This window comes from Ochotona curzoniae, unplaced genomic scaffold, assembly GCF_017591425.1.
Source record: "Ochotona curzoniae isolate NIBS_2020 unplaced genomic scaffold, NIBS_Ocur_1.0 contig_814, whole genome shotgun sequence".
Taxonomy (NCBI): Eukaryota; Metazoa; Chordata; class Mammalia; order Lagomorpha; family Ochotonidae; genus Ochotona; species Ochotona curzoniae.
Window position 1 is genome coordinate 2,836 of NW_024466570.1, and position 23,316 is coordinate 26,151.

The 23,316-nt window shown below is 39.4% G+C and overlaps 2 protein-coding genes across 2 annotated transcripts in view; both read left to right on the plus strand.

The window, feature by feature from the left end:
* Positions 1-1,059: 1,059 nt before the first annotated feature.
* Positions 1,060-12,838, plus strand: LOC121164504 (dynein heavy chain 14, axonemal-like). Its single transcript, XM_040992627.1, has 5 exons — positions 1,060-1,127; positions 6,539-6,792; positions 8,074-8,305; positions 8,753-8,806; positions 12,644-12,838. The coding sequence occupies exons 2-5, from the start codon at positions 6,548-6,550 to the stop codon at positions 12,731-12,733; spliced, it is 621 nt and encodes a 206-aa protein (XP_040848561.1). The 5' UTR covers positions 1,060-1,127; positions 6,539-6,547; the 3' UTR covers positions 12,734-12,838.
* The window catches only part of LOC121164506 (dynein heavy chain 14, axonemal-like), an 81,307-nt gene continuing 70,731 nt past the window's right edge, over positions 12,741-23,316 (plus strand). The window contains exons 1-5 of the mRNA XM_040992628.1: positions 12,741-12,830; positions 15,138-15,214; positions 16,458-16,617; positions 20,339-20,428; positions 21,168-21,302. Of these exons, the coding sequence (XP_040848562.1) occupies positions 12,741-12,830; positions 15,138-15,214; positions 16,458-16,617; positions 20,339-20,428; positions 21,168-21,302 (552 nt within the window). The remainder of the gene's footprint in view (positions 12,831-15,137; positions 15,215-16,457; positions 16,618-20,338; positions 20,429-21,167; positions 21,303-23,316) is intronic.

Here is a 23,316-nt window from a genome sequence, read left to right on the forward strand (position 1 = left end):
TCCTAAGTGAACTTTTTGTATTGAGCTACATTCCTTGTATGCCTAAATTGTTGAGGGTATTTTACCAACAAAGTGTGCTCCAGTGTGTCTGGCAAGAACACAAGGAGATTATAGGTCAGTATCCTTGATGAACACAAATTCAAATATGTTCAACAAAATATTCGCAAACAAAAATCTATGGCACATTAAAGGGGTAGTTAACTAAAAACAAGTGGTGTGTATTTCTTAGGGCACAAGAATAAAAACATACATCAATGAATAAGTGGATTCACTGTGAACAGAAGAAAGGCAAAAGCCACATGATCCTTGCAGTCGAGACGGACTCACAGGCTGTTCTTGGTTAAAGCCTTTTTCTGTTCTTATTGTTTGCATTTGGAAAAATCTTTGTTTTTCTCCTTTTGCACTCAAGTCTGTGTGTCCTAAAGGTGAGGTGAATCTCTTATAGGAAGTCTATTGTTTGGGCTCATTTTTTTCACCCAGTCACTTACTTGGCTTTTAGGTGGAGCTTTCGCATCCAGAGTGGTTGAGAAGGGCCTACTGTTGCCCTTTTGTTCACTGCTTGCTGGGATTTTGCAAATCCTTTGACGCTTTCTTCCTCCTGTGCTGTGGTCTGTTGTGGTTTGATACTTTTCTACAGTAGCATGTTTGGATTCATTTGTTTGTTTTTAATCTTCTATGCGTTTTTTTCCCTAGTGATCACTCTCACGCTTACATAAAACATCTTTTACCCTTATCAGGCTGTTTTTAGCTGTTAAGAACTTAAATGTGAACACATAAAGTAATTCTACACTTTGACTACAATCCCCAATTCTGTTTTTAAAATATTTGTGTACCCCAACAAATGACTAGACCTGTAATTTTATCTATTAAGCATGAGACTTGCTTAAATAGTTGATTTACACAATAAGGGAATGTTTTAAATGTAAGTGTGTACTTGAATCAGTGGGTTTTACAATCTTATATTTTCATGTTTGTAATTAGTACTCATTTCTTTCACCAGAAGTGACTAGATATAAATAACAAAGTATTTTTGCTTACAGATTTGTAAATCAAGGATTAAAGACTGGTATTGCCAGGTTTTTCCCTTATGGGCTGTAACTCATCTGGGACAAGTGGTACTCACTGTGGTAAGTTAATGTTCCTTTGATGTATGTATGTAAATGTTTAGTTGTCATACGGCAAAGAAGGCAAGCATTTAGGAAGTAAATCATGACAGGACTGATATTATGTAAAAGTTTCTCTGAAATGAAAATATTTTAAAAAGATGGAAAGTAAACAAACAAAATGGTGGAATAGGATAAGGACACGTTTATAAACAAGTGGAAAATCATTGGCCAGGGCAAAGCTGAGAGGCTGCCATCCCAGGAAATAGGAAAGGGCAGACCAATGGCAAAGGAATACCTGAAGACCCATGGGCACAGAGAAGCAACAAAGACAGCAGAACGGTGTTGCAGTGACCACATACCCCAACAATGGTCGGGGATCAGCGCTCCACCAGTGGCCAGGCGGGAAGGAGAGTTCACCTGGAGCTCAGGAAGTGAACCCATAGAACTGCCCATCCTGCCGATTCACTTGATTCAACCACAAACAGATGCAGAGTGGCAAAGCCCAAGCAGGCAGTTGCAGGGACAAGGTGAATTTCATGGCTCACACCCCCATCAGTGCCACAATGTGTGCCATTTTGTGTACTGAGGAAAAGGCTATGGGGCTGGAAGAACAACAGCAAGCTCTACATGTACTAAGCCAGGAACAAGCTCATTTCCAGCCCGAAGCATTGTACTGATCCCACAGGAAAAGCAGTATCTACATGGCATCTTAAAGGTTCCACCCAAGATAGGCTCAGGTGACCCCCCAGACCTAAGGCAGTAGGCCCAGACCTCCACAAATGCTACAATGGGTGCCATTTTGTGTACTGAGGAAAAGACTGTGGAGCTAGAGGGATGTCAGTGAACTCCACAGGCATTGAGTCAAGAGAAAGCTAATTTCCAGCTCAATGCATTGCACTGGTCTCAAGGGGAAATAGTACTGACTTCACATCCTATGGTTTCTACACAAAATAGGTCCAAGTGATGTCAAACCTTATGGCCAGCAGGTTCTGGCACTACTGACAGCCCAGTGATTTAGGATAGCTGACATCTCCCTAATTCTGGGCACTGCTTAAACCAAGACTGGGAGAAAGGTTATGCAAGCAACATGACTACAGCACAGTATCACAATGGGTGGAAAGGAGTAAACCAGGAGCTGGGTCTGTGGAGACCATGATGGAAGCAGAGCACAAGAGCCTGGGACTGAAACTTGCTGGAGGGAGTAACACAAGTAACTGCAAATGATGAACCGGGTACACAATCAGAAAAATCGATCTATAGACCTGTGGGCAACACACTTTAGAAACCAGCCCTACGGAGAGGAATCTGCGAACTAGAATAGCAATTACCAACAACAAAAGAAGAAACAGAGGCACAATGAATGTTACTGATGCCTCCACTGCAAAGGAGCAAAAGCAAAAAATGGGGAGGGGTAAAAAAATATTAAAAACTTGTTATAAAGCTTCTTAACAACAATGAGAAGTACATACAGGAGTTCAAGGAATTTAAGGAATGTGTCACACAAAATAGCAGCACTGAAACTAGATCAAGCCAAATTATTAGACATGAAATTCAGTAATAGAATGAGCAAGCAAAAGAAAGATTTTCAGAATTGGAAATTATTTCTCACAATGGAGAAACAACCAAAAAGCTGGAAATAACTGAGTCAAGCAAAAAAGTACAAGAATTGAGATACTATTAAAAGGCCGACTATAAGAATTATGGGAGTTCCAGAAGGCACAGAAGGAGAAGCTGGGTTTAAAAATGTATTCAATGAAATAATAAAGGAACATTCCCTAATTTGGAAAACGATTTAGAAAACAACTACAGGAGGGACACGAGGGACACAGAACTCCCAATAAGGTTGATCTTATTCGCCATGACACATGATAATGAAGCTCTCTTGTTAAATGCGGGGAAAAGACCCTTAAATATCCACATGAAAAAGTCAATTAACATATAGAGGAACCCCAATCAGTCTCACTGCTGACTTCTCACAGGAAATTCTAAAGGCCAGATGAGAATGGAGTGACACATTCCAGATTCTAAAAAGAAAAACTGTCAGCCCAGAATAACTTACCCAGAAAAGCTTTCAATGTCTTCAGTGACACATAGATCATACAGTAGCATCATTTTCTGCAAAAAGGTTTATTTCCCTTTTCACTTCTTTAGTAACTGATCATTCAATAGCTTGTTATTTAACTTCATGTTTTAAATTTTCTGTTTTCCTTCCTGTTGATTTTGTTTTATGGTTTTTCATTTAAGGGGATGTATAGTAACCATGTAATAGACTATCACATACAGATGTGAGTATACAATGCAGTATACATCTCTACTTCCAAATCAAAGATGGACTCCCAGTGAAACTGCTAAATATATTTTGACAATAAGATGATGGACTCTGCCATTGTCCATACCTACAAAGTCAGGATACTTAAAGAGCAGGATGATGAACTTATGCTGTTTATGAGGGGCCATACTATTATAATAATATACTGGAAATCAGTGGGGATAGGGAATCCCAGAGCCTATAGAAGTGTATCATAAAATAATGTAATACATAAATTATAAAAATATAATGGAAAGACATAAAGATATAAATATGATCAAGCAAATACAGCAAAAAGTTTGTTGTAGAATACAGATGATAACTGTATGGGTATTCATTGTATAAGTTCATTTTCCTATGGGTTTCAAACTTTTCATAATATTGAAATAATCCATAAATGGTTATTTTTCCTAGGCGAATCATTATATTTCATTGTATCCAGTTTGTTGTTCTTTTTTACTTGAGGAGTTAAAAAAATTAAATACTAACTTTGAAGTTGAGGTGAGAAGACTAACTCAGGGGCCCCTGGGCTAGTCAAAGTGTCAGCAGAGCCTTGTTCCTTCCTGGAGACTCTGGAGGAGAGTCCATGTCCTTTATTTCAGCTTCTCAAAACCACTTAGCATTCCTGAGTAGGCACTGGGGTCTCTTCCTGTATGTTCAAAGGCAACAGTGTTGCATCTCCCTAACTGTTCTTTAAAAAATAATAATAAAATTACTTATTTAAAATTCAGAGTTGGAAAGAGAGAATGAGAAGAGAGAGAGAAATCTTTCACCCACTGGTTCACTCTGCAGATGGCTGCTTCACCCAGGGCTGGGCCAGGCAGAAGCCAGGAGCCAGGAGATTTTTCCAGGTCTTCAATGTGGGTGGCAGGGGCCCAAACACTTGGAGCATCTTCTGCTTTCCCATACCATTAGCAGGGAGCTGGATTGGAAGTTGGACAGCTAGGACTCAAACTGGCAACCGTATTGCAAGCCATGTCTTGTCTATGCCACAACATCCCTCTAAGGATTCTTTTGTAATTGTATCTGCCTCTACTTATGGATGAAAAATCTTTTGTGTTCTTTTCATGTTGCAACAAATGGCGAAATAACATCATTTAAAAAGACTGAATAGTAGTATTTCACTGTGTATATGTATGTACCATATTTTTCTTTATCCATGGCTCAGCTGTTAACTTTTAGATTCTTGTCCAAATTGGCAATTCTTTTGAGAAGTAGTTGTCGAAACCATGGAGGCAGTAAAATTTCACCCAGCAGAGTGGAGAAGGAGGGACAAAGAAAGAGCCCCAAGAAACATCATCATTTGAGAAGTAGGTGGAGGAAGGGGCATCCAGGAAGAAGACTGAAGAAGAGTAGCTGGAAAGAGAAAGAAAATTAGGAGATTTTTCTCATGGAAGCTAAGGGAGAGGGGGGCTTTTCTGATTTTTTGCTCTAGGAGTCTGCATGGCTTGAAAGGCTGTGGAGAGACGTGATAACTTCATTCTGGACATCTGGCTTAGTATTTAAGATGCCACTTGGAATGCCAGTAGCTCTGCTCCCAATTCCACTTCCTGCTGATGTGCTCCCTGTGGGACTGAAGATGATGGCTCCCCTGTGGGAGATGCAGAGCGGGCCTTTAGCTAATTAATGGCTTCACCCTGACCCAGCCATGGTTACATGATGGTTATTTTAAAATGTCATCACAGGGTGATTACTTGGGATGAATGCATCCAATCCAGCTTCCTGTTAAAGGACCTGGGAAGCAGCAGGTACCGGCCCAAGAGCTTGGCCCTTCACATGCAGAGGGGGAGACGTTGATGGAGTTCCCAGCTTCTAATGTTGACCTTGCCAATCCTTGGCTATTGAACTGTTGGGAGAGTGAAAGATGAAATGTGTACATTTCTTTCTCTGCCTTTCCTTCATCATTCTTTCAAATAAGTAATTTATTTACGTAACAAAAATAACATCATGTCTTTTTACTTTGACTTAACACAATTTTCCAAAACTTCGCTAGTAAAATAGCCTGGGATTGTGGATACAAATTAACATAATCAGAGATGCTTGATCCCTTTTGTTATCCTCTGTTAGATCTTAAACTGCAGGACTTGTTCAAGCTGCTATTTACAAAGGTGACCAAATGGCAAAGTGATAATGAATCAGTCTGCACATTTCAATAGGAAATTCAAATAATCAAACCTTCTCTATCAAGAAAAGATCTCTGCACCTCTAGTCCTTGAAACATGCTCAACTAAGAGGCAGTCTGTAGTGTTTCCAAACAATACTTGACAGGAGTGACTATCAGCTTCAGTCTGTACTTATGCCCAAGTTTTCCCCACACATATGCCTTATCTACTGCAAATTCTGTTGCCCAGAAGGCAATTTACATCCCTCTTGTATCTCACATTTCTGAACATGTTACATGACTAGAACTTGTCTTTGAATGAATATAAAACATACTTGTGGCCAATGAGGCTTTCCAGACAGACTCATCTCAAGATACAGTCATTAAGAATTCCACTGCAGATGAACACTCTGGTTCCCAATCTCTTTCACTGAAAAAATTCCTCCTCCCGCCTACCCAGGATATCCCAGGGAGGGGACTTGGGCCATTGGGTCTTCTCTCCTGAGGCTGGGAATCTAGAATAAATGTGCCAGGGGCAACAGCACAGACATGACCTTTACCAGGTTTGCTGCTGCTGGAGTCGGCTTTTGTTCCTGTCTACGTCCCAAGCTCAGGCTCCACCTTCCTGTTGATCAGTGATCTGCAAATCTACAGTCTCCTTTGAAAAGGACAGAATTAGCAACCGAGACTGTTCACCAGTTCACCAGGTTGCCTGTCCCATGCCTTCTGTGACTACAAACACAGTGGATTCTGGGTATATTGTAAGATCAATGGAGAAAGCAACACCGATTTCCTCTTGGAGTGCTCTTTTGTTATTGTTGACAGGTTATTAATTAGTGACGTTGGAATTAGCAATCTAAGATTAGAAAATATAAATGAATAAGCCCTCTGTAAATATTCATCAAAATTCTATTTTAAGCCCTCAAAACATTTTCTCAGTCAGTATATATGACACATATAGGGAAACATTCTTAATGCAAAATGAAAAGTTAAGCTTCTGTTCTATATGTATCTCTTTGTCAGAGTCAGATCATGTTTTGTTCCGACTGCATTAAAAGTTTCATGAGTTATCACCCAAAAGAAGCATTGGAAAAAGTCCGTGCCGGCGTGCTAGGTCGTGTAGAACAGCTTGCAGAACTGATGCTGCGGGATGCTTGTAACTCTCGAAGGAAAGCCGTGCTTGGGGCCTTGCTCATCCTGTATGTTCACTGCAGAGACTTGGTGATAAATTTACTGCTTAGAAATGTCTTCAAGGCAGAGGACTTTGAGTGGTCAAGGTGAGTGAATCTAAATTGTAACTCCATTAAATAACTTCTCATCATCAGATCTTGAGATAAAAGGATCCTTGACTTCAAATTTTGAAAACATTTAAATTTCTGAGTGTATACCAAAATTCCTAAGCAAACTGCAAGTATCACTTTGATCACTTTATTCTTTTTTCTCTCCCTCGTTCTTCTGTCTTCTCACAGTTGAGTTTTCCCTTTTGCGACTCAGCCAAAGGAGCATGTTTTTCTTGCTGGATCCTCTTCCAGAACACAGTAGGCTGGGGAAACAAACTGTAAAGCTTTTCCAGCCAGCTTCCTTCCCCCTAGCCAGAGGCAGTTAGTTAAAAAATACAAGTTTAGGTGAAAGAGGGCCACTGTTGATGAAAAGATATGAAAAGGAAATAAAAATTCCTATCATAATTGTGACATTTCAAACTTTTGAATTAATTTTCCCTTAAAGGTTTTCTCTTAAGATTATGCTCTCTCCCCTGAGAGCTTGCCAAATTTTGAGTATATTTCATTTTTCTATTTTCAAAGTTTACTTATTCTGAATATTAAGTTATAAAATGACCTTTTCCAGGAAGCATTTAAAAGGACTTGAATAGTATATAAGCTTATCACATGACATCATCAATTGAAAGATATACCAAGCTATTAACGAACATTATTTTTCCCATGACATTTAAAAATTATCAAATGTAAAATTCTTTCCAAAAATATTCTTTGGCATTCCTTCATTGATTAGGCCCTAAAAATGTTATTTTGAGACATAAGTCGGCACTGCTAGGGACACAGACAAAAGCCAAAACAATATATCCCTTGAGGTTACAAACAAGTCACCAGTTTAACTCAAGTTCATGTGGAGGACGGAATTTAAAATTAGCTATTTGACTTACCATGCTCATTCAATCAGTGGAAATCTGAGTCTGCAGAAAATCATGTTTCTGGATGTAAAGAGCGTTTTTCTCAAGGACGCTTCTAAGAAGGATCCAGATGGTGATGATGAGTGCTTCTATTGACTGGAAACCAAACCTCCTCGGAGTGACCTGTATAGAAATCCTCCCTTAGGTGGGCATCGCCTTTATGTGGTGTGAGCCCGCCAGGCCATTCACCACGGAGGGGAAACCACCTACCTGTGTAGCGTCTTCTGAGCTCTCACATTTCTGATCTAATCCTGCCGCTCTTCTCTTTCAATTTCAGTGTGTTGAGTCCACACTCATTTTTAATCTTGATGTTTCTTTGTTTGAATGAAAATTTTACCCCAATAATAAGCATTTAAAATATTGCTTTCAGACATTTACAGTACAAGTGGGATGACAAGCAGAAGTTATGCTACATATCTCAAGGACATGCCACTTTGGCTTACGGCTATGAGTACTTGGGCTGTACCTCCAGGCTGGTCATTACGCCCCTCACAGACAGATGCTGGTTAACCTTCCTGGGAGCACTCCACTTGAACCTAGGAGGTTGTGCTTCTGGTCCAACAGGTGTAGGAAAAACAGAGACTATAAAAGACCTAGCCAAAGTAAGTGTCTTTCAAAAACATCTTTTCTGTCACACAAATTTCAATGATACCCTAAACTGACACTGTGCCTGTTGTTGAAACATTCATTGCTTTTACCAATGACACCCATTAATTCAGTGAACTTATGGATTGATTTTTAAATGCCGATTGTATGCTGAATGGTCAAGCTCCGTAAGCCCACATTCGCTTTGAATGCATTTGGAATAGCATTAACTGGCGTGCGAATGATCGTGTGTGTGTGTGTGTGTGCGCGTGTGCGTGCACATGCGTGCAAAATAGTAAAACCGTCACATGTACATTTGTATCATACCAAGTTTTTTGAATCTCTGTCAATTTTACCTTGCAGAAAGTCTCTCGAAAGGGCACATGTTACTAATCTGGCAGTTTTGATGTTGGAATTTTGTCGCATAATTCAAGAACTATACTAAAGTATTTTCTATCTTTCAGGCTTTAGGCAAGCATTGTGTGGTCTTCCACTGTTTCGAGAATTTGGATTATAAGGTAAAGCTTCAACATCTGTGCTCCAGAAAAAAAAAATGTACACATAAAGAAATAAGAAAAAAATGTTGAGAGTCACTTAGTAGTAATAGAACCATAAGTTCGGTTACTAGTTTTAAATAGAGCATGCATCTAGAATGTAATAGAAATTTAAAACATTCTATGCTTTTAATTCAGCTGAACTGCTAAAACAGTGATTTTCAATCTTTCTTGGCAGCTAATCCTTTTCAAGCACGATCTTAGATGGAATACAACTATATAAAATAATCGAGAGTAACACTTTAAATACAAAGTCATTTTAAGTGCTAACCTGATGGGGGTGCAGGTACGCAGCACTACGAAATAATTGGTAGTTGCCGGGCTGTACCGCTCTAGTTGGCGGCTTTGACCGCCTGCGTGTTCTTCCTGAGAGTGCCAAGAGATTGTTCTTGTGGGCTAAGGCTCTTAGAAGAGACAGGAAAAGGAATTGGTTTGTCCAGAGGCTAACCATCTGTTGCTTTGAGCCTTATCAAAAAAGTACCTGTGGGGAGGAAATGCCACAAGTGCTCCCTTGTTTGGGGCAAGATGTGTCCACATTGATATCCCAGCGAGATCTCCCACCTTTGTGGCAGTTCAGTAATCAGCCAAGCTCTCATTCATTCTCTCCCTGTCTCTCCCACCACCCTGTTTTGTCCTCCAAAGACTGTGGAAAAATTCTTCTTTGGGCTGGTTCAGTCAGGAGCATGGTGTTGTTTTGATGCCTTCAATCGAATTGATGTGGAAGTTCTTTCTGTTTTGGCCTCCCAGATCCTAACCATTAAGTGTGCAAAAGCCGGCTCTTCCGTCAGGTATTTGTTGAATACTGTCTACACTGTTTGAAGGGAAATTCATTCCATGTTTGCTGATTAGTTATTTATTGTCAGGTATTCTCTAAATGGGGTCTTCAGAGCTTTTTTATTTGGGGTGTTTTATTGTTTTTGTTTTATAGCACGTATCAAAAGGAATGGCACTTTCCTTCACTGTTTGCTTTGCTTGACAAATGATATAAAATGTACATATAACAAAGATGTCATAATTCTTCTAAAAAGTTTATCTGCTTTATTCCTCTTTTTATCCTTAGTACCCGATAATAGTGTTGACCATTGGATCCTACAGATTATATGTATATATATTTTTAAGATTTATTTTTATTTGGGGAGCAAATTCTATAGCAAGAGGGATGGGGGAGAGAGCTCTTCAATCTGTTGATTCACTCCCCAGATGGCCACAATGACTGGAGCTGAGCTGACCCAACACCCGGGGCCAGGAGCTTCTTCCCAAGTGTCCCATGTGGATGCAGGGTCCCAGGGACGTGGACCATCCTCTACTGCTTTCTCAGGCCATAACTAGGGAACTGGATTAGAAGTGGAGCAGCCAGGATAGATTTTTAAAAAGAGAGAAAAAGGCTTAAAGGGACAACATTTAAAAATAGGGAAGGAGAATAACAATGAAGCAAAATTCTAATATATAAAGTTATAGAGGATTAATCAACTCCATCATAACACATGATGACCGATTTCACTGGTGTCAGTTAGCTCATGCTTGATCTTCCCAATGGCACATGGATAACATTTATGAATATAGAGAGGAGTTGAAAGAAAATTAGGATAAATTTCTGTCATGCTCATCAGCTAAAACTAAACTATAAGCTTATTGTAGATCAGATATTTTAGTAAATGTTTGTTCAGCTTTTGGGAATGACCAATATCGAGGAAAGGATGGCACACTTTAGCATTTGTCACCTAAACTACTGAGACCAAAGTGACCAAGTGAAGTCATGTGCTTCCACCTCACTGTAGGTCATTTTAAACATTAAATTCAGACCTTAGGAAAAGTCTATAAATTGTCCTTGGTGAAATAAACTGAATACTAAGTGAGGTTTCACCATGATTGCCGTAACTGTCATACATAAGTTAGAAAATGACAGGTAAAAATGGAGATTTGCTTCAAAGTAGATTCAATCTCTTGTTTCTGTGACCTTGTCTTTCAAATAAATGAAAGTGAATCTTATGTTAAAAAAAAATACATATAGTTTTAGGCCAGAGTAGAGAAATATAAATGAGTGTCCAACTTTGGAATGGTCTTTGGATCAGTGATGAGATTTATGCAAACATATATGTGCATTTTCAATCAACTTGAATAATCTTACCTCTTCATCTTAGGAGATTATACCTGAAGAAACCAATATTTTTGGATTTTTTTCTTTAATTTTATATGTAGAAAAAATATTTACCACACAGCTGAAGCTTACTTTTTCTCTTGCTGATTTGTTTTTTTTTTATACATATGCTTTTAAGTAGTAACGGTGTTATGTTATAATAACCGATGTTTTTGATGCACCAATAAACATGTTTTCAGATAAAATTTAGGAATCTGGGTAGTTTGCTTTATGGATATAAATTAATTTGATGGCTTAGAACTTCTGTTAACATTTCTAGCTCAAGCTAACGTTCAGTAACTTGTGGCTTTAGTCAGAGATTTTTGTACAAACTGAATGTGTATTCCAGACTTTACAAATCTAGTGTTATAGTTGGGGGTCACAATAACCCACATTTTGCTAACTCAAATTCCTAAAACATGTTCTCCATTTTAATTGGTGAGGTCCCCAGATCTTATCACATTCCTCTCATGTTTTGCCCACCTGAGAAAGCACTGCGGACTCTCCATTGTCCCTACTGCTGGTACCAACAGTGATATTCCTGCTGAAAGTTTTGTCACAGTCCTCCCAAAGTTTTGCCCCTCTGGGTGGGAGGACTTGGGAAGTAGACTCTTTTCCATGCTAAAACATGCCACCATGTGCCCCACCCTGCTTTCTTCTGTGTCATCCACGCAGAGCCCTGATATTTCCTACAGATCTCCTTGGATTCTTTTCCCTGGGTAAATCAGCTCAGATATGTACCCAAAAGATTTAGCTGTGATCAACTAATGGCTGGATCCCACCGGGCATCGCAGCTGTGGCTTGAGATGAACATCTGTGTTCTCCTTTCTCTCGCCTTTGTTTTTCCCGGCATGTTCTGTTTTGGTTTAGATGTGGCATTGCCTTTGGTGAGTTCCTAAATTCACCTATAATTCTAGCATTCTCTGGCCTACACAAAACCAGTGTCTCAGTGATGAATCCTATCTCACAGGTTTGTACTGGAAGGAAAAGAGATTCGTATCAATATGTTTTGTGCAATATTCATCACCATGACACCTGGGTAAGTGTTGGTGAGTCTGGTGAGAGTAGACATAGATCATAGTCTTTTTCTAAAATCTTATCCACGGATAGACGTTTGCTTGATTTTTCAAAATCATTTACCTTCTACCACCAGTCTGAGTTCAGTCCGCTAACCACATCACGTAGGAACAACTGCAACTCGGCCTCTTTCCGTGTGGATGAGCCCCACAGGAAGCTTCTGCCCAAGGGGCGTTTTCACTTCATGCATAGCCAGAGAAAAAGAAAAAGATCAGCAGTGTGTCACAAAGAGAACCCAGGCAGAAACGCTGATGAGTGGCAGAAGAAATAAGAAAATGGTGGTTTCAGGGAGTGGAGGAGGGGCAGGTTCAATAAAACCTGATTGAACACTGCTATGGTCCAGCGCATCATAAGGAAGCTGTTCCATGGTGGATATCAGGGAGAGGCATAGGCAAAATGAAATAAATCAAAAAGCTCTGTGAAATAGAAACTATCTTGAAAACTCAGTTTTCAGAGAAAGGTTGTATAAAAAGTTGATGGAATTATCTGGTGACAGTGGGGAGGTGGTTGCATGTAAGCTACGTGGTTCCCTGTTTGAAATATGGGAAACTGATGATCTCTTTGATGTTTTTTTTTCCCCTATTAAGTTACCCAGGTCGAGTAGAGCTCCCACAAAACTTCGGATCTCTGTTTCGCCCAGTGGCAATGATGGTGCCCGATTATCGAATGATTGCTGAAACCATTATGTCTTCAGCTGGATTCAAGGCTTCCAGATCACTCTCTGGAAAGCTGGTCAGCCTTTGTGAATTAGCTCACAAACAGCTCTCACAAAAGGTAGAGTATTTCAAGGTGATTGTATAAGAATAAAAACATGTAGAAATAACCTCAGTAGTACTTACCTGATGTTGATCCAGGAACGATACTACAAATAATGGAAAATATAAATAATGGAGCTAGAGTCCCCACAAACACGTTGAGTCTATGTTCCAATTTCAACGTTAGGCAAGATGTAAGTCATTCAAGATCCCAAATTGAGATTTCCTCAAAACCTGGAAATCATAATATTCCATACAAGAAAGCTAACATAGAAAGCAGAGGTTTCAAAGCTTATTTTGCATTTCTTTCCCCACTCTCCAGCCCAGTTTTTAATTTTATGAGAAGACTTCAAAATGTTTACAGGAAACTGAAGAATTACATTTAAATATGAAAGTATTAGTAAATACAAAAGTACTAATACAAATTATTAAATACATAGTATTACTGCAAATTATTAATAGTTATTTTAATAGTCATAATATAAATTATACAAATAACGACGTATTTATACAAAAGTATAATATACAAAGTATACAAAATATACAAAGTAATTATATAGAATAATAGTTTATAATAAAGTATGAATAATAACAAAGTACAAATAAATAATACAAATTATTAAATGCAAAAGTAGTATTAAATTCAAAGTTTGTTTTTCAACATAAACAATGATATCAGTCCATCCTTGAAGAATTAAGGATCTTGGGAACTTTGCTATGTCGGTCTTTTCATGAATGAATATTTTATTATGGATGTCCTTTAAAGACCTAAGACTAGAAACCAAATAGAAGTCAAATCATGGCTATAAGGTGGATGCCTGATGATTTCCCAACAAACTCTCAACAAATTGTCCTTACGACATGGAAAACGAGCAGAAGCATTGTCTGGGGGCAGACAGTCTCTCTGCTTAAACTTTGGCTATTTGCTAAAATAGTTCCTCAAGAAGCAGACATTATCATTCTTGGCCCACCAGAAGAAAACCAGCAGGAAAAGGATTGGAGCATCCCATAAAACCGTGCTGTGACCTCTGCTCTTGACTGAAACTTCACCTCCTGGTGTGGTTTGCTTATGTCTTGTCTCCAGGAGCCTTCGCATCAGGATCTTGATCCTGCTTGCTTAAAGCTTTCATTGACCGCTCTGTGCATATCTCCAGCTGATCTGAGTACAACATTTGCACACAGAAAGTTGGCTGCGTTGAACATTGCAGTCAGAATCTGCAACCTGACCTAGTCTGTATGTCTGAGGTGCACAGTGTTTTTTTTTTTTTTCTCCTGCTGTTGATTTCCGAGCCTCTCTAGTAAACGGCACCAACAATATTAACTTTTTTCACTCATTTGGGTAACCTGTCACAAGCACCATCCTCAACATCATCTTGTTCCTTCTTGCCTTTCATAAACGAGTGCTTGCCTTGAATCTTTGCTCCTGTAACTTCTCTTAAGCATCAGTGATCTCACACTCCTTCATCCAAGCTTTGCCATAAGTTTGATGTCTACTCTCACTCTAATCTTAGCAGAATTCCTGTTGCTCTGGTAGGGGCACTTTAAGAAAAAAAAAAAAAAGATTGACTTTATTTTTATTGCAAAGTCAAATATACAGAGAGGAGAAGAGACAGAGAGAAACATCTTCTGTCCGTTGATTCACTCCCCAAGCGGCCACAATGGCAAGAGCCAGGAGCTTCCTCCAAGTCTCCCATGTGGGTGCAGGGTCCCAAGGCTTTGGGCCGTCCTCGACTGCTTTCCCAGGCCACAAGCAGGGAGCTGGATGGGATTCTACCACATGCAAGGCGAGGTCTTTAGCCGCTAGGCTACCACTCTGGGCCCAGGAGCACGTTTTAAACTGATAGTTTTCTGAATGCCTTAAACTAGATCTGATTCAGGTGTGTTAGGACAAGTCAGTACAAATTACTTGGGTACAAAAAAATTTTTTTGAAATGCATGAGTTTGTTCATGATATGCATTTTCTATGAATTTTGTAGAGATTGTATTCTATGTCTGTGGAGCTAAAGAATCAGAATTTCCATAAAGTTCCCAAGTATTCCTGATGCCAATTAATGATTATTTGTTTCCAATCCGAAATGCTTTGATCAGGTAGCCACATTTTTTTCCAAACCACTTCTCTTACTAATATTGCTTCAATCTACCCCTTTCTAGTTGAAAGAAAATTTTATTGGGATGCTAATTGTTATTTTTTTAACTTTTAGTTAAAGTTGTTTTTTAACCTGTTACTCTTTCTTTGAAGTTCAAAGATTGAACTTTTAGATTCTCTGATTTCACCTTTTTTAGACGGCACATATATAATATAACTCAACTCTTCAATGTTTGATAGGATCATTATGATTTCGGCTTGCGGTTTCTGAAGACAGTCTTAGCAATTGCTGAAAAGGAGAAACAGCAGTTTCAAAGGTACGTTGAATTTGGAATTGAATGTTACGTCAAAGAGAGTTATGTGTCACTGGGAAAGTAATTTGTAGAACTTTCAGTAATGGGAAAAAACCGGTAGCTAGAGTGTCACAGGAAAACCTGTAGAAACTACCTAAGAATACAACGAAAGGAAGGAAATATGCACAGTTATCCAGTATGCTTCCCCAGAGCAATGTTTTCTTCTTGTATATACATGAACCTTCATGTAAGGAAAAACATAATAAAAGTCCATTTAGAAAAGCAATAAACTTTTTTAAAAGATTATTTGAAAGAGTCAGAGAGAGGTAAAAAGAGAGAGCACGAGCGAGCTTCCATCTGCTGGTTCACTCCCCAGATGACTGCAGTGGCCATGGCTGGGACAGGCTGAAGCCACGATCTGGAGCTTCATTTCTGTCTCCCAGACTCCTGGACCGTTTTCTGTTGCCTTTTCTGGGCTATGAACAGAAAGCTAGATCAGAAGTGATGAGACCAGGACACAAACTGGCTCCCATATGGCCTGCCAACCTCACAGGTGGCAGGTGTACATGCTACAGCACAACCCTAGCCCCAGAAGAGCAACAAGTTAGGATGTAAGCCCGCATAAACACACAGTGGCCTCCACATGCACAGGTTCTGTATCCATGGATTCAACTAACTGCAGATTGAAAATATTGAATATATTGAAAATATTTAGCAGTATCTAGTATCATCTGTTTCATTGAACTGAAAATCCTCAGCCTTCCTCTGAGTGGAAGGTCGGTTGACCCTCGCATCACTCTTCCAGGTCACTGCCGTGCTCCAATCAGCCGCAGCTGAGGTTGTATTCCTTAGTGAATATCCATTAAGCCACTTGCTTGCTCTTCCAAACTGCTTTGTAGCTGTGACTTTGATGTCCAACTTTAGCAAATCTGACACAGCTGTCAAAATCAGAACATGCAGACAGTAAAAAAGGAAACCAGACACATATAGAACCTGTTCTGGTGGGTTACAGCCATGGCAACATCTGTAGCCAGGTACCAGGAATGGTAGCATCAGGGATACGTCCCAGCTGCCAGCACCAACTGTTCCCTAGAGCCAAGGATGGTGTTGGCTGTTTCTTTGCATGCCTGGCTGTACGTTCTATTTAGTATTATTTTGGTGACCCTGACAACCAGATGGCTTAACAAGCCTAGTTTTGGCCCTCCCCTGGATGATGTTTAATGTCAGCAGATAGATGTGTTAACTTGTTTATTTTCTGTTGTTAAAGTGATGCGTCTGAAGCAGCCGAGACACTGGTCATTACCAAGGCTATAAGAGAAGCTAGCTTACCAAAATTTCCTCCTGAAGATATTCCACTTTTTGAAATGATTATAGGAGATATTTTTCCTTCAGTGACAACCACAAAAGTAAATCCGTCTGCCTTGGAGGTAATTAAGACCTTTAAAAATCAGCATGAGTTATTTAGCCATGAATTAGCAATTAAGTTAATACGCTAAATACTACAGTTTTTTCCAGAAATATTTTTTGCATGTGTTAATTTGAGGGATGAAATTATTTGAAGATCTAGGTAAGGTGTTTGGGGTCCTTGTATCATATTTTGGTACAACTGCCCAGTCCATTTCAGATTGCAACTTGCTACTAACACCGAAGCTGTGGGCAGCTGTGGGTGGCTCATGTAGTTGACTCCCTACCACCCATGAGGAGCAAACAGACTGAAGAGTTGCCAGGTTTTGTCTTTAGCTTGATCCAGCATCAGCTGTTGCAGGAATTTGGGGGAGTAAACCAGTGGACACAAGACTTACAGTCTCCTTCCTTCTCCCTTTCAAAAATAAATCAGAATTTTTAACAATACTTGGGCATTTATATTTTCCCTTTTGGGGAACAACAAGAGTTTTCAGAACACCATGGCCAGATGAATTGTGTATCCTTGGGCCAGGAAGGCTGCTATTTAGCTTGTTTCTCAATTCTCTCAAATGTCCGATGAAGATAATGTGTTTGTCCTTTCAATGTAGAAGGGAGAGCTTTGAGAATCACAAAGCCATAGTTGTGAAAACAAAAGACTGAAACAGTAAAACCCTGGCACAGTGGAGCCCTGTAATCCTATCAACATCAGCTTGTAGCCATTGGCTCAATCTCCATAGAGTTTAACTGTCTCTGTTAAATGCTAGCATGTGGATTCCTGGCACTCTTCAGATCCCTGCCTACATCCAAGACCAGCACAGTGGAAGGCAGGGATGCAGGGATATGTCTTTTTATAATATTCCACAGAGTTAGGGCTGGTGATCTCAATGTGCTTTTTTTGTTTGGTGTATTGGCCTATTTTGTAGACATGGCAACTGAATCCTAGTATATTCTTTGGTTATATTTTTATTTTTATAGTTGACATTCTATTTAGGAAGTGCCTATTTTGCATTGATTTATTTGGATTTTTTTTACAGGCTCATGTTATTCTATTTATATTTTAGTGTTTTAATGGTATGCAAGTTTCTGTTTATTTGGACAAAATCTGCTAGTTTCCTAAAATGAGCATTGATGATAAGTTGAGATACAAAGCAAAAGGGAAAGAATGAGGGAAAGATCTTCCATCCATTGGGTCACTTACCAAATAGCCACGGTGGTTGGGACTCAGCAGGCTAATGCCAGAACCAGAACTCGAGTTCAGGACTCCCAGGTGCATAACCAGGGAACTAGATTGGAAATGGAGCAGCCAAGCCTCAAACCAGCACGCTACTGCGGGACCTTCTAATACGGGATGCCAGCATCGCAAGCAAAGGCTTACCTTGCTGCACCACAATACTGCATCCCTACTGATTTATTTTTGAGCCTTGATTGCAAATCCATCTTTTCATTGGCTTCATTATGACAGTCTGAATGTATAGGAAAGTTCTCTATACAATCATGTGAGTCCATTCTGCTATTCCCTCCATTTGCCTGTTTTCACATTTATAAATATGTAACCTACTAACAGCTTAGTAAGTTGTTACCAGATTGTAGTATAGAATTCATAGCAGTGTTACAAAGATCATAATTTAAAGTTGCAATTATTTCAATACTAAGTTTGGAGTAACCCAGTTTTTTAGTTAGTTAGTGTGTTTGCTTTTCTTTTGAGAGGCATAGAGAACACTCATCCATTGGTTCACTCTCAAATAACTGCTAGCATGAGCCACTCCTGGGAGCCCAGAACTCAATCCTGGGCTCCTACCGAATTATTTGAGTCATCACTTCCACACCCGAGGATCCGCTTTACGAGGAAACGGCAGTCAGGAGTGGAGCTACATGTTGACCCAGGCACTTCAGTGCATGGCTGGGATGGCTCAACAGCTAGGCCAAATGAACACCCTTGCATTTGATGGCCTGCGCGATGACCTGCCCATAAAGTACTGTATCTCATTAAATATAGAGTTTGTTCACCTGAAATTCAAGCATCAAAGTTACATTAAACAGGCAATTGTGATGGGTCCAGGTGGTTCCCTTAACTGAGAAACCACCAAAACCACATCCCAGCATGTCAACTACACACTCTTTCCCATCCAGCTGGCTCTAGTGGACAGTACATACAGCCACAAATATTGTATAAGATGTGACTTTATTTCAAATGTGTGGAAATGTTTAGCCAATGGCTGGTCTATCTGAAATCTGATTCTGATGCTGTGCATCTCTGTATCCCATGCTGTTCCTGTTTCATACCTGTGAGATTTCCAGGTTTATATAATTAGAGGAAGAGAATTCATAACCCCTGCATCTAAATCTATCCAAAATTTGGGCTTTGAGTGGGAGAGCTCATCAGCTCCATTTGAAAGAGCTTATGGTTAAAGAGTCTGCTAGCTAATCACCTCCAGTTGGTCTTGTCATAGGAGCTACTTTTTTCTGTTGTACTATCCTGTTAAGTGTATTATACTGTTGCTTTACTCTATCACACTGCAGGGATGAAAGCAATGAAAAACAGAACAGGAGATCGGACAAACCAGTTTTTGTCCGTGGGCATAGCTGCTATTTGTGTCCACACTGGAGTAAATCCTCCTCTTTTTATCTTTCCAAGTTGTAGCTACCTGGAAAAGTTGATTGTACAACCTCATCATGTCTTCATTCTTGCAAATTTTATATGCCGTCATAGCATATTCTCATTTATTAAAGATTTATTTTATTGGAAAGGCAGATATACAGAGAGAAGGAGATACAAGAGAAAGATCTGTCCATTGGTTCACTCTCCAAGATCTGTCATTGCCACAACAAGCAGAGCTGAGCTGTTCAGAAGCCAGCAGGCAGGAACTTCCTCTAGGTCTCCCAGGCAGGTACAAGGGCACAAGGCTTTGGGCAGTCCTCAACTGCTTTCCCAGGCCACAAGCACAGAGCTGGATGGGAAGTGAGCAGTTGAGGTATGAACTGGTGCTGATATGGGATCCTGGCACATGCAAGGCAAGAGGACTTTAGCCATTAGGCTATCATGCCGGGCCCATAGCATATTCTTAACACTGAAATATTTAAATATGCAAATTTTACAACTTTATGATGATTAGGACCACAAAAGATAGACACTTTATATTTTCATCCAATGTGGGTATTAAGAACTAGTTGCTCCCAGTGAGCAATAGTCTAAATGTATCTTAAAACATGGGTTCTTAGTTTGGAGAAGGATTTATGTTGCCAGGGATCTGTGAACATAAAATGTGGTGTTACACTTTTTTCAAGAGAGAAATAATGGTTTCATTATTCTCACAGGATTATTACCCGAAGGATAGTAATTTGTACTTAGTTAAGAGAGGTTTGGGATATTTAAATGTAAAAGTTCAATTTAGAAGGGGCCTGTGCGTTGGCTCAGCTAGCTAACCCTCCAGCTCCAAGCACCAGCATCCCATATGGGGTGTCCTGGCTGCTTCCTATCTGGTTCTTCACTTATGGACAGGAAGAGCAGTGGAGAATAGCCCAATGTCTTGGGACCCTGCACCCATGTGGGAAACCCAGAAGAAGCTCCTGGCTCCTAAGTTCAGATTGACTCAGTTGTGGCCATTTGGGGAGTGAACCAGCAGATGGAAGATCTTTCTGTCTCTCCTCTCTATAAATCTGCCTTTCCAATAAAAATAATAATCTTTCTTTTAAAAAAAAAGTTCAATTAAGAGTAGATTTTAAATTACTGTTATTTCCTTTTAGAAAGTAATATGTGTTGCAACACAACAATTAAATCTGCAACATTGGCCATCCCAGAAAGAGAAGGTCATACAGTTTTACGCTCAACTTCAGGTAAGTGTAGTATGGCATTTGGCAGTTATTTGCATGGATTTCCAAAGGTAAGATCCAGAGGGGAAATAGAGCAATTTGTTATTCTTGTTATTCTTTAAAACAAAGTAGTTTATTGATTAGCTAGCTCCCAAGTCTTTATTATGTGTTTTTTCACCTTAACTCTGAGCAGGTTCATCTTTGACCCTCACCCCATCAATATAGTTGTAAAACCCATTCAAACATACTATAAAATATTTTGCATCATAGTTGTACCTCCTTTGAAGTTGCTGTTCTCTGTGATTAGCCCGTTTGGCAAAGCATTTGTGTTCACTTCTCTGCTAAGAAGATTGCACATCCTTTTTTTGACTTGTGTTCCTGGTGATGTGAGCATTAACCTTGTCAGTGAAAGTAGAAGCCAGGTGACAGTGAAGTAAAGAATAAATTGGAGAAGATGGTCAGTTTGTTGTAGGCTGAGGAGTTGATTAGCATTTGTTAAGCTTGGCTCCTGCAGGAAATGGCTTGGAGGCTAGTGGCACCTTGTCTGTCAGACTCATTAGCATCCAATTGTTCTGCTACAGGCTTGGGGGAAAGGTATATATGGCTGAATAAAGGGAGGCCGAGAGAGGCCTCTTCCACCACTACTGGTCTCCTGTTGGTGTCTGATTCCCTGACCCTCGCAGTGTCCATGCTACGGGCCCAGCTGGCCGGTACACAGTTGATACAGGCAACTATATGAATGCATGTGTAAATTGTGTTCCAGGTGTGCGTTGGTGTGATGTTAGTGGGCCCAACAGGTGGAGGAAAGACTACAGTCCGGAGAATTTTAGAAAATGCATTAATATTGTTGCCAATTGCTGACTTATTGTCAGTTACAGAAAGACAGTCTGCTTCAAAGGTAAATGATCTACTCAATAAACTGTTTATTTGGTTAGATCCTGGTCAGATTCTGAACTTCAGTTAGTGTTTTATGTTCTCTTTACATAAGTGTTAAATTTATTGCTAGGAACTTTGTAGTGAAGAATCATTATAGTGAGTTCATATCTAAAACTTGTTATTTTCAGTATAAAATAAAATTGTTGAACTGTATATTTCATATCTAGATGCCTTACTGTTTAAAAATTGAGTAATCTTCGACATAGAAATGAATTAGTTTTATTTCCAATATTTACATAACTTATGTTCTTATTGATATACTCTCCAAAAACCATGTTAGCTATAAAATTGCTCCTCATTTCCTCTGGAATGCAATTAATATTTATGCATTTAATACGATGTTTTGTCATGGTTTCTGATAAATTTTTTTATCATGCTTTTGAGATTATTATTCTCCTTTTCTTTCAACTTTTGAACATTGCAGCTTATTAAATGATTTTTGGCATCTACTTTTTAATTTTTATTTGATTAATGTGATTAAGCTATGTTGACACATTTACTATTGTTAAATTATCCTAGGATTCATAGACTAGCTCCTATGTAGTAATGATATATTTTCATTCAGTACAAATTCAAGTAGTGTACTTCAATTACATTATATAAAGATATATTGCTGGAAATACATTGCACAAGTCTTAAAAGTCAAGTTTTCAGTTTGTGGTTGTGTGTTTCAGTTAGGATGAAACATTTTGGTTAAAGGAATTCATGTAGTGGGTCACCATTCTTTTTAAAAATATGTGTTTGTTTGGATGACAGAGTTGCATAGAAAAAGGGAGAGACAGACAGTGGCAGGGAGAAGGGTAGATCTTCCACCTGCTGGTTCACTCTCCAGATGGCTATACTGGCTAGAAATGGGTCAGACCAAAGCCAAGAGACAGGAGTCTCATTCCCTGACTCTCACACTGGTGACAGGGGCACAAGTACTTGGTTACTCTCTGCTGCTTTTCCCAGGCTACTATTAGGGATCAAGGTCAGAAGTGAAGCAGCTGGGACGTGGACCAGTACCTACAGGGGATGCCAGCTATATTCCACTATAGTTTTTATATACCTTTTTTTAATGGCAAATGAATATTGAATTCTTTTTTGTATTCTTTTTAAAATATTGCTTTATTTGAGAGAGCTATAGGAAAAGGAGGAGAATCAGAAAGAAAGAGAGAGAGAGAGAGAATCTTCCAACCTCTGGTTCACTCTGAAAATGGCCACAACAGCCAGAGTTGAAGCCAGGAGCTTCCTTTAGGTCTCCCACATGGGTGATAAGGGCCCGTTCACTTAGACCATTTTCTGCTGCTTTTCCAGGCCATGAACAGGGAGCTGGAAGGGAAATAGAGCAGCCAGAGATGAACCAGTAGCCACAGAGGACAATAGCATCCCAGGTGGCAGCAGTTACATATCTTCTTTGAGATACATTTGTTCATGTTCTTTATCTGTCTTTAAATAAGGTTCCCTTTTTTTAGTTGTTCAGTTCTAAGAGTCCTTTGCATAGTCTGGGTGTAAAGCTGTTCTCAGACACATGATTTGTAAATACTTCTGTCTGGTCTGTGACCTTTTCCTTTCCTGACCATGCACCTTTGATGCACAAGAGTCATCCTTTTGGAGAAAGCATTTATATATATATTTTTTTCTTTGTCACTTATGCTTTAAATATCAAACCCTAGAATCCATTGAAAAATTTGGTGACTTGAAGATTTTTCTCTTGTTTCCTTTGAAGAGCTTCATAGTTTGAGCTCTTTAACTTATTATTGATTCCCTTTGAATTAATCTTTATTCATGAGTACAAAATGGGTATGTCTTCATTCCTTTGTATGTAGATATGCAGTTTTGGCCCCATTTGTTGGTTCATTCTCTTCCCCCTCCCCCAGAATGGCCTTGGCATTCTTCTTGATAATCAGTTTGCAACAGAAATTTGGGTTTATTTGTGAGCTTTCTGCTCTATTCCAATACTCTGTATTTGGGTACATATGCCAGGATTGGTGATT